Source organism: Oncorhynchus mykiss, chromosome 5 (genome assembly GCF_057628025.1).
Source record: "Oncorhynchus mykiss isolate SJ-2025 chromosome 5, ASM5762802v1, whole genome shotgun sequence".
NCBI lineage: Eukaryota > Metazoa > Chordata > Actinopteri > Salmoniformes > Salmonidae > Oncorhynchus > Oncorhynchus mykiss.
In genome coordinates this window covers 38,659,520-38,675,786 of record NC_143026.1, presented here as the reverse complement: position 1 = coordinate 38,675,786, position 16,267 = coordinate 38,659,520, and the positions used below count along the sequence as shown (strand labels likewise).

General features: G+C 45.6%; 1 protein-coding gene across 1 annotated transcript in view; it reads right to left on the bottom strand.

Moving 5' to 3' along the window:
• opn4xa (opsin 4xa) overlaps positions 1-16,267 on the bottom strand; it is a 45,616-nt gene that overhangs the window by 16,146 nt on the left and 13,203 nt on the right. The window contains exons 2-6 of the mRNA XM_090236672.1: positions 6,044-6,177; positions 5,624-5,827; positions 5,250-5,421; positions 3,710-3,871; positions 1,197-1,304 (exon numbers count right to left, since the gene is read on the bottom strand). Of these exons, the coding sequence (XP_090092798.1) occupies positions 1,197-1,304; positions 3,710-3,871; positions 5,250-5,421; positions 5,624-5,827; positions 6,044-6,177 (780 nt within the window). The remainder of the gene's footprint in view (positions 1-1,196; positions 1,305-3,709; positions 3,872-5,249; positions 5,422-5,623; positions 5,828-6,043; positions 6,178-16,267) is intronic.

Below are 16,267 nucleotides of genomic sequence, written 5' to 3'. Positions count from 1 at the left end.
GATTATGTCGAGGCACAGATCTGGGGAAGGGTACCAAAACATTTCTGCAGTATTGAAGGTCCCAAAGAACCCAGTGGCCTCCATCATTCTTAAATGGAAGAAGTTTGGAACCACAAAGACTCTTCCTAGAGCTGGCCGCCTGGCCAAACTGAGCAATCAGGGGAGAAGGGCTTTGGTCAGGGACGTGACCAAGAACCCGATGGTCACTCTAACAGAGCTACTCTGTGGAGATGAGAGAACCTTCCAAAAGTACAACCATCTCTGCAGCACTCCACCAATCAGGTTTTTATGGTAGAGTGGCCAGATGGAAGCCACTCCTCCGTAGACAGCCTGCTTGAAGTTTGCCAAAGGGCACCTAAAGGACTCTCAGACCATGAGAAACAAGATTCTCTGGTCTGATGAAACCAAAATTGAGCCATCCCTTCGGTGAAGCATGCTGGAGGCAGCATCATGCTGTGGGGGTGTTTTTCAGTGGCAGGGACTGGGAGACTAGTCAGGATAGAGGGAAACATGAACAGAGCAAAGTACAGAGATTCTTGATGAAAACCTGCTCCAGAGCGGTCAAGACCTCAGAATGGGGTGAAGGTTCACCTTACAGCAGAACAATGCACGAGTAGCTTCGGGACAAGTCTCTGAATGTCCTCTGAGTGGCCCATTCAGAGCCCAGACTTGAACACGTTCGAACATCTCTGGAGAGACCTGAAAATAGCTTGTGAGGATCTGCAGAGAAGAATGGGAGAACCTCCCCAAATACAGGTGTGCCGAGCTTGTAGCATCATAGCCAAGAAGAATCGAGGCTGTAACCGTTGCCAAAAGTGCTTCAACAAAGTACTGAGTAAAGGGGCTGAATACTTATGTAAATGTGATGTTTCTGTTTATTTGTAAACCTTTTTTTACCGGTTTTTGCTTTGTCATTATGGGGTATTGTGTGTAGGTTAATGAGGGGGGGGGGGACTATTTAATACATTTTAGAGTAAGGCAGTAACGTAAAAAATTGTGGAAAAAGTCGTAGGGGTCTGAGTACTTTCATAATGCCCTGTAGGAGCCCAATCTGGACGGCCAAGCACAATCACACCAAAGGATCCCTAGGGCAACTTGCCAAAACAACCGTAGGTTATGAAAGGTTAGGAAAGTACATAAAATGCTGTTTTGAGTTCTAACCTAGGGGAGGGACACATTAAGACGACTATACTCACCGGTATTTGGAGTGGATGATGGCATAGATGAAGGGGTTATAGATGGCTGAGGCTTTGGCTATGACAGCAGGGACGGCCTTGGAGTAGGGACTGAGGGCACTTCCATAGCTGAAAGGAGAGGTAACATTTATAGGACACTACAAGCCTCACAGATAAAGTAATCGAACCTCCTCAGGTCTTACGGACATTTGGCAGTAACTTGTTCTGCTCTGCTTCCACCCTCTGAATAGAAGACTGGAGTCTGAACTCTGTGTTTGTTCAGTATGTCAGCGGATGGTCAGTCATGCGTCAGTCCACGCCTGTCTGTGCCTTGGTCAGTCAGTGGGTGTCTGTTTGCACTGCCTGCCTAGTTGGCTCCTGTGCAGCCTATTCGTATGGCTCGGCAGTGACCCAAAGGTGTTGTGGAGTGAGCAGGAGGAATCATATGCTTGATTATCCCTCCTCTCCGACAGACTGCACTCCATCACTTCACATCCACTCTCTTCACCTCTACTCTCGCTGCAGTACGTACAGTACGTTCCCCACACAAAACTCAAAAAAACATCTATTTAAACTGTCTCTGACCCTGACAGCGTTTAAAAACTCTCAAAACAGACTCTCACCTCGTCAACCCATAGGTGCCTGCCATTCCGAACCAATCCAAGCCTCACTTTAAAATAATTTGTGGGATTCGGAATGTATATATCCCATATTTTTCTGCATTAACCAAAGATCTGCAGTAACTACAGTCCAATCCTCAACTTCATATCTGAATCAACAGTCAGAAAAACATTTTCAAGACCCCTGATCCTTCATAATATCCAGATCACATGCCCTTTAACTATTGCTCAAGCATCTCCACAACTAGATCTGGGCTTCATAAAGCATCTCAGAGGAGAAGTGCTGATGTAGGATTAAGTTTCAAGTTTTAATTTACACATTCATTAGCTATTTAGCAGTCTTATCGCATGAGGACAGAAGATGTTCAGAAGCCTGTTGGTGTCAGACTTGATGCACCGGTACTGCTTGCCATGAGGAAGCAGAGCGAACAGTCTATGGCTTGGTTGGTTGGAGTCTAACGATTTTTGGCTGTCCGCACCACTCTCTGTAGGGTCATGCGATCGAGAGCGGTGCTTTTGCCATACCAAGCAGTGATGCAGCCAGTCAAGATTACCTCAATGGAACAGCTGTATAACTTTTTGAGTATTTGAGGGCCCATGCCAAACCTTATCAACCTCCTGAGGGGGAAGAGGCACTGTCACACCTTTTTCACAACTGTGAGCGGGTGTGTGGACCATTTTAAGTTCTTAGTGATTTGAACACCCAGGAACTTGAAGCTCTCGACCCGCTCCACTGCAGCCCCATCGATGTGGATGGGGGCTTGCTCGTCCCCTCGTTTCTTGTAGTCCACGATCAGCTCCTTGGTCTTACTGACGTTGAGGAAGAGGTTGTGGTTCCCGGGCCCACACTTCCAGGTCAGCGACGTCCCTTTAGGCTGTCTCATCGTCGCTGATGATCAGGCCTGCCACAGTTGTGTTGCCAGCAAACTTGATGATGGTATAACTGGAGTCGTGCATCGCTACGCAGTCGTGGGTAAGCACACACCCCTGTGGGCCCCCCATGTTGAGGGTTAGCCTGGCGGAGGTGATTTTGCCTACCCTCACCACCTTCCTCCAGAAAGTCCAGGATCCAGTTGCAAAGGGAGAACTTTCAGTCCCAGGGACCTAAACTTGGTGACGAGCTTGGAGAGGACAATGGTGTTGAACGCTGAGCTGGAGTCAATGGATAGCATTCCCACATATATACGTATTCCTCTTATCTAGGTGGGTGAGGGTAGTGTGGAGTGCAATTGAGATTGTGTCGTCTATGGATCTTTTGGGGCGATATACAAATTAAGTGGGTCTAGGGTGTCTTGGATGAGGGAGTTGATGTGTGCATAACCAGCCTCTCAAAGTACTTCATGATTACAAATGGGAGTGCTACAGGGCGGTAGTCATTGTGTCCGAGAGCCATGTTTCAGAAAAGCAGTCCCCTTGGTAGCAAGTCCGCGATTGGAGGTTATCCATCTTATTATCAAGTGACTGTACATTGGCTAGTAGAATGGGCAGAGGAGGTGGCCAGTTCACCCTTCACCTTAATCTCTCCAGGATCCCCCCTCTTGCCTCTGTAACGTCTGCATTTCCTCTTGGCCCGTAAAGTGGGTCGGAATTAGAGAAAGAGCCCAGTTGAAGCCGGAATTGAGGTAAATAACTGCAGATCTGATGTTCAAAAGTTATTGTCGGGTGGTAAGAAAGGAAAAAATGAAGTAGAAATTAACAACAAAAGAATCACAAAATAGCAAAGTTGGATTGGCGCTTGCAAAACGGCCGCCATCCAGGACAGCGCCATCTTTCATCAGATACCCCCGTCCATGTAATTGTAGTCATAATTATCGAAAAACAGGCAAAACTGATCCTAGATCAGCCCTCCTACTGAGACACTTTGTGATATGGGAACTGAACCCCATTCAAATTCATATGTAACACCATAGTTACCCAGCCCAGGCGATGAGGGTGACGCAGGCGTAGGGAGACCAGGACATCACATACACGATGATGACTACAAAGGCAATCTTGGCCAGCTTCCACTCAGTCTTGATGGACTGCTGCTGGATCAGGGTGGACTTCCTTACCTGACTGCCCAGCTTCTCCATGTCTCTGTGGGTATCGGAGAGGGGATGTTCAGGGTGTCAGAGGAAGATAGACAACCAGAGGGCCCCATCACCTGGATCTGTGTTTTGATGGTGTGTGTGAGTGCATATGAGTGTGTGTATGCGTGCTTGTGTCCGTGCGTGTGTGTGTGTGTGTATATAAGTACAGTATACAGTTGAAGTCAGAAGTTTACATACACCTTAGTCAAATACATTTAAACTCAGTTTCTCACAATTCCTGACATTTAATCCGAGTAAAGATTCCCGGTCTTTAACTTCCTGACTGATGTCTTGAGATGTTACTTCAATATATCCACATAGGTTTTCCTCCTCATGATGCCATCTATTTTGTGAAGTGCACCATTCCCTCCTGCATTAAAGCACCCCCACAACATGATGCTGCCACACCTGTGCTTCACACTCGGGATGGTGTTCTTCGGCTTACAAGCCTCCCCCTTTTTCCTCCAAACATGACGATGGTCATTATGGCCGAACAGTTCTATTTTTGTTTCATCAGACCAGAGGACATTTCTCCAAAAAGTGCGATATTTGTTCCCATGTGCAGTTGCAAACCAGTCTGGCTTTTTTTTATGGCGGTTTTGGAGCAGTGGCTTCTTCCTTGCTAAGCGGCCTTTCAGGTTATGTCAACATAGGACTCGTTTTACTGTGGATATAGATACTTTTGTACTTGTTTCCTCAAGCATCTTCAGAAGATCCTTTTCTGTCGGTCTGGGATTGATTTGCACTTTTCGCACCAAAGTATGCTCATCTCTAGTAGACAGAACGCGTCTCCTTTCTGAGCGGTATGACGGCTGCGTGGTCCCATGGTGTTTATACTTGCGTACTATTGTTTATACAGATGAACGTGGTACCTTCAGGCATTTGGAAATTGCTCCCAAGGATGAACCAGACTTGTGGAGGTCTAAAAATTTTTTTCTGAGGTCTTAGCTGATTTCTTTTGGTTTTCCCATGATGTCAAGCAACGAGGCACTGAGTTTGAAGGTAGGCCTTGAAATACATCCACAGGTACACATCCAATTGACTCAAGTGATGTCAATTAGCCCATGAGAAACTTCTAAAGCCATGACATAATTTTCTCGAATTTTCCAAGCTGTTTAAAGGCACAGTCAACTTAGTGTATGTAATCTTCTGACCCACTGGAATTGTGATACAGTGAATTATAAGTAATCTGTCTGTAAACAATTGTTGGAAAAATTACTTGAGCCATGCACAAATTAGATGTCCTAACCGACTTGCCAAAACTATAGTTTGTTAACAAGAAATTTGTGGAGTGGTTGAAAAACAAGTTTAATTGACTCCAACCTAAGTGTATGTAAACTTCCGACTTCAACTGTATGTCTATGTGTGTGAATGTACCAACTCACCTACTACCGGTGCGTATGGCCAGGAACATGCAGAGGTAGCAGTAAGAGATGATACCCAGAGGGATGAAGAACACAAAGACGCATAGCATTAGAGTGTAGCTCCTATTGGCTGGTGTGGAGGTCACATAATCCCACGTACAGGATGTCATCAGGCCCTCCGGGATATAGGAACCTGGATAGGAACAATGGTTTAGTTTAAAAGATCACATAAACGGTTGCTAGCCTGGTCCCAGATCTGTTTGGGCTCTTGCCAACTCCACTGGTGTCATTGTCTAGCAAAACATGGTATGACAATTCCACAAGGAGTTGGCAAGAGATTAGAAACAGTCAGAAAACTGGCACCCAAAAGGACGGTGTTAGTGGAGGGAACTCACTCCACCCCAGGAGAGGCGCCAGGCTCCAGGCCAACGAGTAGAGCCAGACTATGACGATGACGACGGAGGTGCGGCGTTTAGAGGTCCAGTGGAGGGCCTGCAGGGGCTTGGTGATGACGATGTAGCGGTCAATGGAGATAGCCAGCAGGTTGATCATGGAGGTGATCCCAAATAAGGCCCCACAGAAGGCGTACATCTTACAGCCTGAGCATAAATCATTTCACAGAGACAGATAACAGAAATTGTACAATCTGAGTAATCTCAGAGATGGAATTTCCACAGAATTACTTTGGTGAGTGTTTTTGTTCGGTGTGTACAGCATAATTCATCTCAACATACCAAACTAGCTGAAGCCTTCAATTATGACAATTGATCTGATGCGGTTATTTTACCAAATTTATGGAATGAAGGTAAAAGTACCTGTTTCTCCAAACACCCACTCCTTGTAGAGACAGTTGACAAAGAAAATGGGGGACTGTGTGACGGCCATGAGGAAGTCACTCACTGCCAGGTTCATGATGAAATAGTTGGGAGGCGTCCGAAGCTTCTTGTTACTGAAATATAGAACAAATAAACATATGCAGTGTTTGTTTAAAAAATGTTTCATTCATTGTTATTAGCTTACCGCTCATTTAAGCTTTTACCTTTCACTTTATCACTAAAGCTTAATCATTATCAAAGAATAGTTTCTATCCAGATAATGAAATAAAGATCAGGTCAGAAGGGAACGATGCGATGCTGTACTTTCACGTTAGTTAAAAGTGAAACCACTGATTTAAGGAGAATTTCCCCTCTCTGATGCAAAAACTCAAGGCAAACATACAATTTTGGAGAACTCTCCCAATTTCTCTGCTCAGGAAGAATTAATGCCATTAAAATGGACTTCCTCCCACAACTGCTCTACCTATAACAGAACATCCCAGTATTCATACCGAAATCCTTTCATAAACAACTGGACTCAATTATCAATCCTTTCATCTGGGATTATAAAACACACAGGATAGGTAAAAAACACCTCTGTAAATCCAAGATGAAAGGAGGATTGTCTCTCCCAAATCTTATATTTTATTACTGGGCCGCTAAACTCCGCGCTGCTACGTTTCTGCTGGATGACACACTTCTGTCATCCAGCTGGCTTAGTATGGAGCGTGAGGAGTGTCACCCCTTCTCTATTGGTGCTGTGATTCTGTCTCCTGTCAATCTGGAGATGTCACTTTATCGTAACAATCCTATTATACATAGCACAGTCCGAATCTGGAAGCAAATTTAAGTCCACTTTGAGCTTAGACCAATGTCATTCATGCTCCCTGTCGCCAGGAATCCCTCCTTTGCCCCCTCTAACCTTGATAACACCTTTGAGCGTTGGGGAGAGTTGGGGATGAGGACCATAGGGGATTTATACATAGAAGGGACCTTTGCTTCTTTTGAGTTGCTGAGGGAAACTTATAATCTTCCCAGAAGTAACTTTTTCCAGATACCTACAAATTAGAGACTACATTAGAAAACACCTCCCAACATTTGGGAATGCTAAATCTTCCATGTTTGACGGATACATAAAAATATGCCCCACCTCAGACAAACTGATATCGCGTCTATATGATGCTTTTCAATCTGTTAGCACACCTTCTACAGATGCCATTAAGGCAAAATGGGAGGAAGAAGTAGGGACTGACATCTCGGTGGCAGACTGGGAAGAGAGCTTGGAGTATATCCACACACCTGCTCCATTAACTCCAGACATCGTCTCATACAATTCAAGGTATTACACAGATGACACTATTCCAAAACTAAACTGCATAGGATATTTCCTGATACATCCCCTGTGTGATAAATGTCAGGCTGCGCAGGGTACACTACTCCACTGCTTTGCCCTATGCTCTAGCTTGTATGGTTATTGGTGTGGAATTTTTAGGATCCTCTCTGAAGTTCTGGAGACTTCAATAGACCAAGACCCACCTCTGATAATCCTGATTCCCTAAACGGATTAACCAACCCCCAAAAACAACTAATCTCTTACGGTCTCATTTCGGCAAAAAAACTACTCTTGTTGTTTTGGAAAAGGAGGGAAGCGCCCTCTACCAAATTATGGCAAACACTGTACACTTAGAAAGAATTAGATATATTCTGAACAATAAATTATCAACATTTGATCAAATCTGGCAGCCTTTCCTCTCCTACTTGGACCAGTCGACGCTGTGAATTTGTACTTATTAACGCACTATCAATTGCAATATTTTAATCTACCTTTCGGCAGCAAGTGCTGGCCTCGCCACCCGAGCAGTCGGGAGGGGAATAGGGGGGAGGGGGGGGGGGGTGACACCTGCCCTCTTTCTTTCTACCTGTCCTTGTTCTGTATGTCGTGTTTTGTATTATCTGTTTTGTACCCAGAACTCTGGGTCTTGTTGTTCCTGTCTGCTCTTTTATGTTTAGATATGAATGGTATACCTGTCTTTTATACCTATACACCATTCTTGTGTGTGTTCAATAAAAATATTTGAAACCCTGTCTCAGGATAGGTGGTTGAAGATATCCCTCTTGTGGTGTGGGGTCTCCAGTATTTATGCTATAATTTATGTCTCGGGGGGCTCTGGTCAGTCTGTTATAGCTGGAACATTTCTCCTGTCTTATCCGGTGTCCTATGTGAATAAAATCTCTCTCACACACAGCCCTAGGACCATGCCTCATGACTACCTGGCTTGACGACTCCTTGCTGTCCGGCCATGGCAACCCACATTGTCCACCTGGTCGTGCTGCTGCTCCAGTTTTAACTGTTCTGCCTGTGGCTATGGAACCCTGACCTGTTCACCGGACGTTCTACCTGTCCCAGACCTGCTGTTTTCAACTCTCTAGAGACAGCAGAAGCGGTAGAGATACTCTGAATGATCGGCTATGAAAAGCCAACTGACATTTACTCCTGAGGTGCTGACCTGTTGCACCCTCTACAACCACTGTGATTATTATTATTTGGCCCTGCTGGTCATCTATGAACATTTGAACATCTTGGCCATGTTCTGTTATAATCTCCACCCGGCACAGCCAGAAGAGGACTGGCCACCCCTCATAGCCTTGTTCCTCTCTAGGTTTCCTTCTCGGTTCCGGCCTTTCTAGGGAGTTTTTCCACTTGCACTTGCTGTTTGGGGTTTTAGGCTGGGTTTCTGTACAGCACTTTGTGTCATCAGCTGATGTAAGAAGGGCTTTATAAATTCATTTGATTGAGACTCTCACTTTACCTCTCCGAAACCAACATTTCCCACTTTCTGCCAACCATTGTAATTCAGAATGTAGAGTCTGAGTGGGTGAATGATCATTACATGCATGCATAACTGTTATTTTGATTACAGTTTCCCATTAATCCCACCACAAACACAATTCGGCATAAGTGATGTTCAGCGATCAGCCATCACCTGCTGACAGCCAGCCCCCTCCTCCTCCCTACCAGACCAATCCCTCGCGCTCTCGCCTTGCCTCGCTCAGAGTCCATGCATTCACTATTATCCCGTCCTAGCAGCATGGGTCATCCCCTACCTAGAAATACCTCCCATTTTCCAAGAAACTAGACAGGCTCACAGCATGAGGGGAAATCAGACCGGTCAGCCCAATACAAATACAGAGGGTCGAAGAGAGTATTTCAAGAAATGTCCCATGGCATGAAAACATTCCCTGAATTGGCTTGAGAATGTTTGAATGGGTGAGTGAGTGCCCTCTGCCCTCCCCACTGTGAACATGGCCTTATTTTGTACAAATCAAAGAGGAGATGTGATCCAATCACCTCAATGGTCTCCACAGCCATCTTTCTCACAAAGGAACCCACGGCCTGTCGGTCACTCACACATTACTAACAGAGAGGACTTTGGTGTTTTGTGTTTAGAAAAGTAATAATTCTGTCAAGCCTACTCCTGCTCCCTCCCTCTGGCGCTCGACGTCGCCAGTCTTCTAACCACCGGCCATGGCAACCCACATTGCTTACACCTGGCAACCCACATTTGTAACGCGTCGGTTTTGTTATTAAACTCACCAGCTGCTTCTTGACTCCTTGCGTCTTCGTTACATAATACTGCCTCAGAAATGATGGAAGCAGCAGATAATTACACCATCTTCCAGACGGTCGAGGAACAGGGTCATCTAGTGCACAACCACCTTGACTACAGTGCTCTCTATTTTTTCCTATAAGACGGGAGCCCCCACTACCTAGAGGTCCAAGGTTGTCCCAATCATTTCCCTGCTGTGGAGTGGGCTACGGCCACCTGGGAGAGAGGAGGAGCTGGGTTCCTATGAGATGTTCTGTTCAGTGCGGTCTTCAACCATCCTCCAGAGGGCAGAGAGGGAGGTGAGCGACTTTTCCAACTCCGGCAGGGTGCCCAGACTGCTGCAGTGTATGCCATCACCTTTCGGACTGTGGCAGCCTTCGGGTGATGGAATGAGCCGGATCTCCAAACTCTATCCCTCAGTTGACTGCGCAAAGAGGTCCAGACGGAGTTGGGATGACCACATATCCTTTGATGCTCTCATAGCGATGGCCATCAGTCTGGATAACCTTCTTCTGGAGCGTCGGTATCCCCCTCACCACTCACCTCCCTCCTTTGGTTGTCCTGAGGCAGAGCCTGAACCCATGGAGGTTGGGGCCACACCTCTACGTGGTAGAGGGTAACACCACGATCCTGGTTGTTGTGGATCGGTTTTCTAAGTCCTGTCGTCTCCTCCCTTTGCCCGGTCTCCCTACGGCCCTACAGACTGCTGAGGCCCTGTTTACTCACGTCTTCCGGCACTACGGGGTGCCTTGTGGATTGGGAGGGGTACGGTCCAGAGAAGAGATGCTGGGTGCCGGTGGAGGGCGTCTTGGACCCATCTCTGCTGATTGAGGTTCACCGCCTCCATCCGGATCACCCTGCACCTCATCCTCCGGGTCGTCCTCGAGGCCGGCGTCGTAGCGCTGCAGGAGCCGCGCGTCGGGGGGGGGGGGGTACTGTCACGACTTCCACTCCTCTCCCTGTTCGGGCGGTGCTTGGCGGTCGTCGTTGCCGGCCTACTTGCTGCAACCAATCCATTTTTCCTTTGTGTCTGTCTCTATTGTTTAAACCTGTGTCCTATTAGTTGATTTCGGTGGGTTTATTTACCTCCGCTGCCTGTTAGTCTTTGTGCGAGATTGTTTGCTGTGGTTACTGTGTTGTTGTTTTTTTTCTTTCACACGACAGTTGTACCGGTTTGGTATGTGTGTAGGAGTAGGGGTTTCTCCCCCCTGTGTATCGTTTATTTTCCCTGTGTGTGGCGACCTTGTTTGGGCATATTCCCCCCCATGTTGTTGTTGAGTTGGGACTTTCGGAATAAACTATACTAGGATTTCCTTGCTCTCCTGCTCCTGATTCCTGCACCTCCCTCCTTCAAGGAGGCACTTAACAGATGTCAAGGTTTTAGAAGCTTCTGATAGGCTAATTGACATCACTTGAGTCAATTGGAGGTGTACCTTTGGGTGTATTTCAAGGCCTACCTTCAAACGCAGTGCCTCGTTGCTTGATATCATGTGAAAATCAAAAGAAATCAGCCAAGATCTCAGAAAAAGAATTGTAGACCTCGACAAGTCTGGTTCATCCTTGGGAGCAATTTCCAAACGCCTGAAGGTATCATGTTCATCTGTACAAACAAAAGTATGCAAGTATAAACACCATGGGACCACGCAGCCATCAGACCGTTTACGAAGGAGATACGTTCTGTCTCCTAGAGATGAACGTACTTTGGTGCAAAAAGTGCAAAACAATCACAGAACAACAGCAATGAACCTTGTGAAGATGCTGGAGGAAACAGGTACAAAAGTATCTACAGTATATCCACAGTAAATCAAGTCCTATATCGACATTACCTGAAAGACCGCTCAGCAAGGAAGAAGCCACTGCCTCATAACCACCATAAAAAAAGCCTGACTATGGTTTGCAACTGCACATGGGGACATATCATACTTTTTGGAGAAATGTCCTCTGGTCTGATGAAACAAAAATAGAATTGTTTGTCCATAATGATCATCCTTTTGTTTGGAGGAAAAATGGGGAGGCTTGCTAGCTGAAGAATACCATCCCAACCATACAGCATCATGTTGTGGGGGTGCTTTGCTGCAGGAGGGACTGGTGCACTTCACAAAATAGATGGCATTGTGAGGATGCAAAATTATGTGGATATATTGAAGCAACATCTCAAGGCATCAGTCAGGAAGTTAAAGCTTGGTCGCAAATGGGTCTTCCAAATGGACAATGACTCCAGGCATACTTCCAAAGTTGTGGCAAAATGGCTTAAGGACAACAAAGTCAAGGTATTGTAGTGGCCATCACAAAGCCCTGACCTCAATTCTATAGAAAATTTGTGGGCAGAACTGAAAAAGTGTGTGCGAGCAAGGAGGCCTGCAAACCTGACTCAGTTACACAAGCTCTGTCAGGAGGAATGGGCCAAAATTCCCCCAACTTATTGTGGGAAGCTTGTGGAAGGCTACCCGTAACGTTTGATCCAAGTTAAATAGGCAATGTTACCAAATACTAATTGAGTGTATGTAAACTTCTGACCCACTGGGAATGTGATGAAAGAAATAAAAGCTCAAATAAATCATTCTCTCTACTATTATTCTGACATTTAACATTCTCCAAATAAAGTGGTGATCCTAACTGACCTAACTTCAACTGTATGTGAGAATGCTATTCATTGACTACAGCTCAGCGTTCAACAACATACTCCACTCAAAGCTCATCAATAAACTAAGGACCCTGCGACTAAACACCTCCCTCTGCAACTGGGTCCTGGACTTACTGATGGGTCAGCCCCCAGGTGGTAAGGGTAGGTAACAACACATCCGCCACATTGATCCTCAACACAGGGGCCCCTCGGGTGTGTTCTCAGTGCCCTCCTGTTCTTCCAGTTCCCTCATGACTGCACAACTTCAACACCATCATTAAGTTTGCCGATGACACAGCAGTGGTAGGCCTGATCACCGACAACGACGAGTCAGCCTATAGGGAGGTCAGAGACCTGGCCGTGTGGGACCAGGACAACATCCTCTCTCTCAACGTGATCAGGACAAAAGAGATGATTGTGGATTACAGGAAAAGGAGGACTGAGCACACCCCCATTCTCAATGACAGAGCTGTAGTGGACTAGGTTGAGAGCTTCAGGTTCTTGGTGTCCACATCACCAACAAACTAACATGGACCAAACACACCAAGACAGTCGTGAAAAGGGCACAACAAAACCTTTTCCCCCTCAGGAGACTGAAAAGATTTGGCATGGGTCCTCAGATCCTCAAAAGGTTCTTCTACAGCTGCACCATCGAGAGCGGTTGCATCACTGCCTGGTATGGCAACTGCTCGGCTTCCGACTCAAGGCACTACAGAGGGTAGTGCGAACGGCCCAGTACATCACTGGGGCCAAGCTTCCTGCCATCCAGGACCTCTATACCAGGCAGTGTCAGAGGAAGGCCCTCAAAATTGTCTAAGACTCCAGCCACCATAGTCATAGACTTCTCTCTGCTATCGCGCAGCAAGCGGTACCGAAGCGCCAAGTCTGGGTCCAAGAGGCTTCTAAACAGCTTCTACTCCCAAACCATAAGACCACTGAACACCTAATCAAATGGCTACCCAGACTATTTGCATTGCCCCCTTTTACACTGCTACTACTCTCTGTCATCATCTATGCATAGTTACTTTAATAACTATATGTACATATTACCTCAACTAGCCGGTGCCCCTGCACATTGACTCTGTACTGGTATCTCCTATATATGGTCTTTCTATTGTTATTTTACTGATGCTCCTTATTTACTTGATACTTTTATTTCTTATCCGTATTTTTTTTTAACTGCATTAATGGATAGAGGCTCGTAAGTAAGCATTTCACTGTTGTATTCGGATCATGTGACTAATACGATTTGATAAATATATTGTCCTTGTTCAGCCACAACTCTGAGAAACAGTATATTACAGTTCTTCAGGTCCCGTTGATAGGACGGGACCTGAAGTTCCAGTTTGTTCTCAAGTGAGTGTAGGTACGCCAATAAAAGGCAGGGTGGAGGTGGTTTATGTTCTTGCCATTGTCGTTTGTCAGGGTTCCAGCAAGTCGGCCTCTCTTACGCCGCCTTTTTCTTTTCCTAGTCTCTGGGATTAGGGCCTAGTCTGAGGTCAGCAGTATGTCCTGCGCCTCCGACTCGTTGTGGTAGAAATCTTCATCCACATAGATGTTAGTGGTCACTGTTCTGATGTCCAGAAGCTGTTTTCCGTCATAGGATGCGAAACATTATGTAAAAAAAAAAAAGACACAAAATAGCAGAATTGGTCAGGAGCCCGTAAAACAGCAACTATCCATTCCAGTGCCATTCTGTCTGGAAAAGGAGGAAACGATGAGGTAATTCCCCCAAGGGTCCCAGCAACAATCTTTAACAACAACCAAAGCAAAAATTTAATCAAAACATATACATCACAATCAGGACGTTGGGGCCCTTTGAAATTAAAAAAATAACACATTCTTAAACCAATTTTTATGTCCTGTCCCCAGCAAACAGGGGACATCCGGAGAACATTTCCATTAGGTCCCTTAAGGGTTTCGGCGTGATGTTGCGTGATCGTCCCAAGGGAATGTTCTCTGGGACACTTTGTTTAGTTCCCAGGACGTCATAGAGGACCATGTATGGATCTTTTTAGGATGTTAATTTTACTAATCCTTAGGACATCGCATTATGGCCCCAAGGGAATGTTCTCTGGGAGACTTTTTTCTAGTTCCTGGTTTTGGGCAAATCCAATAAAACACATGACTGAGTACCACTCTCGATATTTTCAAGTATAGTGGTGGCTGCATCATGTTATGAGTATGCTTATAATTGTTAAGCTTCTGACGAGCGCTCAGGTAGAAATAGACAACATATTAGAATGGGATATCACTGTAGAGCTATCAACCGAACAAAGTGGATCACACATTTTTTAAGCATTCAAAGAAGTAGTCTGTGCATATGACTATCATAGGTATGTCATACCTAAGTGGAAGAGAAAAGATATCTGCGCTCTTAGATTAGATGCAAATTTCTGTCATTTAATGTGCTAAGCTTTCGGTCAAAGCAGTAGTAGACCTAGCTACTACCTCAGCTCTGTCAAAGGTCTGTGATGGCAGAAAGCTTAGCACATGAAATGACTGGAATTTGCATTTGAACTAAGAGTGCTGATACTTTCTTCTTCACTGGTCTCTTCTGGAAGTCTAAACGGTATCCTGGGACGTCTCAACTCTGTCACCCCATCGAAGTTGAAATTGAAAATGGTTAAGGTAAGGGTTAAAGTATTCTGTTAACTCATACCTAAATAATGGATAAATTGGAGAGAAAAAAAACACTTAAAAAACCCCATCTCAAACAGACTTTAAAAAAGGAATTTCTATTGTCCATTAAATCTATTTTCCTACTGCATTATGTATTTTTTTTTTAAAAAGGTTAAAATATTTAAAAAGACAATCAGTGGGCTACATTAATATTTAAAATGACTAGTATACGCCCACATCATTCTGTTAGGGTACTCCCACACCATTCTGTTAGGGTACTCCCACACCATTCTGTTAGGGTACTCCCACACCATTCTGTTAGGGTACTCCCACACCATTCTGTTAGGGTACTCCCACACCATTCTGTTAGGGTACTCCCACACCATTCTGTTAGGGTACTCCCACACCATTCTATTAGGGTACTCCCACATCATTCTGTTAGGGTACTCCCACACCATTCTGTTAGGGTACTCCCACACCATTCTGTTAGGGTACTCCCACACCATTCTGTTAGGGTACTCCCACACCATTCTGTTAGGGTACTCCCACATCATTCTGTTGGGGGTACTCCCACACCATTCTGTTAGGGTACTCCCACACCATTCTGTTAGGGTACTCCCACACCATTCTATTAGTGTACTCCCACACCATTATATTAGGGTACTCCCACACCATTCTGTTGGGGTACTCCCACACCATTCTGTTAGGGTACTCCCACACCATTCTGTTAGGGTACTCCCACACCATTCTATTGGGGGTACTCCCACATCATTCTGTTGGGGGTACTCCCACACCATTCTGTTAGGGTACTCCCACACCATTCTGTTAGGGTACTCCCACATCATTCTGTTGGGGGTACTCCCACACCATTCTATTAGGGTACTCCCACACCATTCTGTTAGGGTACTCCCACACCATTCTATTAGGGTACTCCCACATCATTCTGTTGGGGGTACTCCCACACCATTCTATTAGGGTACTCCCACACCATTATGTTAGGGTACTCCCACACCATTCTATTAGGGTACTCCCACACCATTATGTTAGGGTACTCCCACACCATTCTATTAGGGTACTCCCACACCATTCTGTTAGGGTACTCCCACACCATTCTGTTAGGGTACTCCCACACCATTCTGTTAGGGTACTCCCACACCATTCTGTTAGGGTACTCCCACACCATTCTGTTAGGGTACTCCCACACCATTCTGTTAGGGTACTCCCACACCATTCTGTTAGGGTACTCCCACATCATTCTGTTGGGGGTACTCCCACACCATTCTATTAGGGTACTCCCACATCATTCTGAAAAAGAAAAGCTGCTTTTTAACATACTTAATTACCATTTTGTGGAAGGAAAACTATTTAACT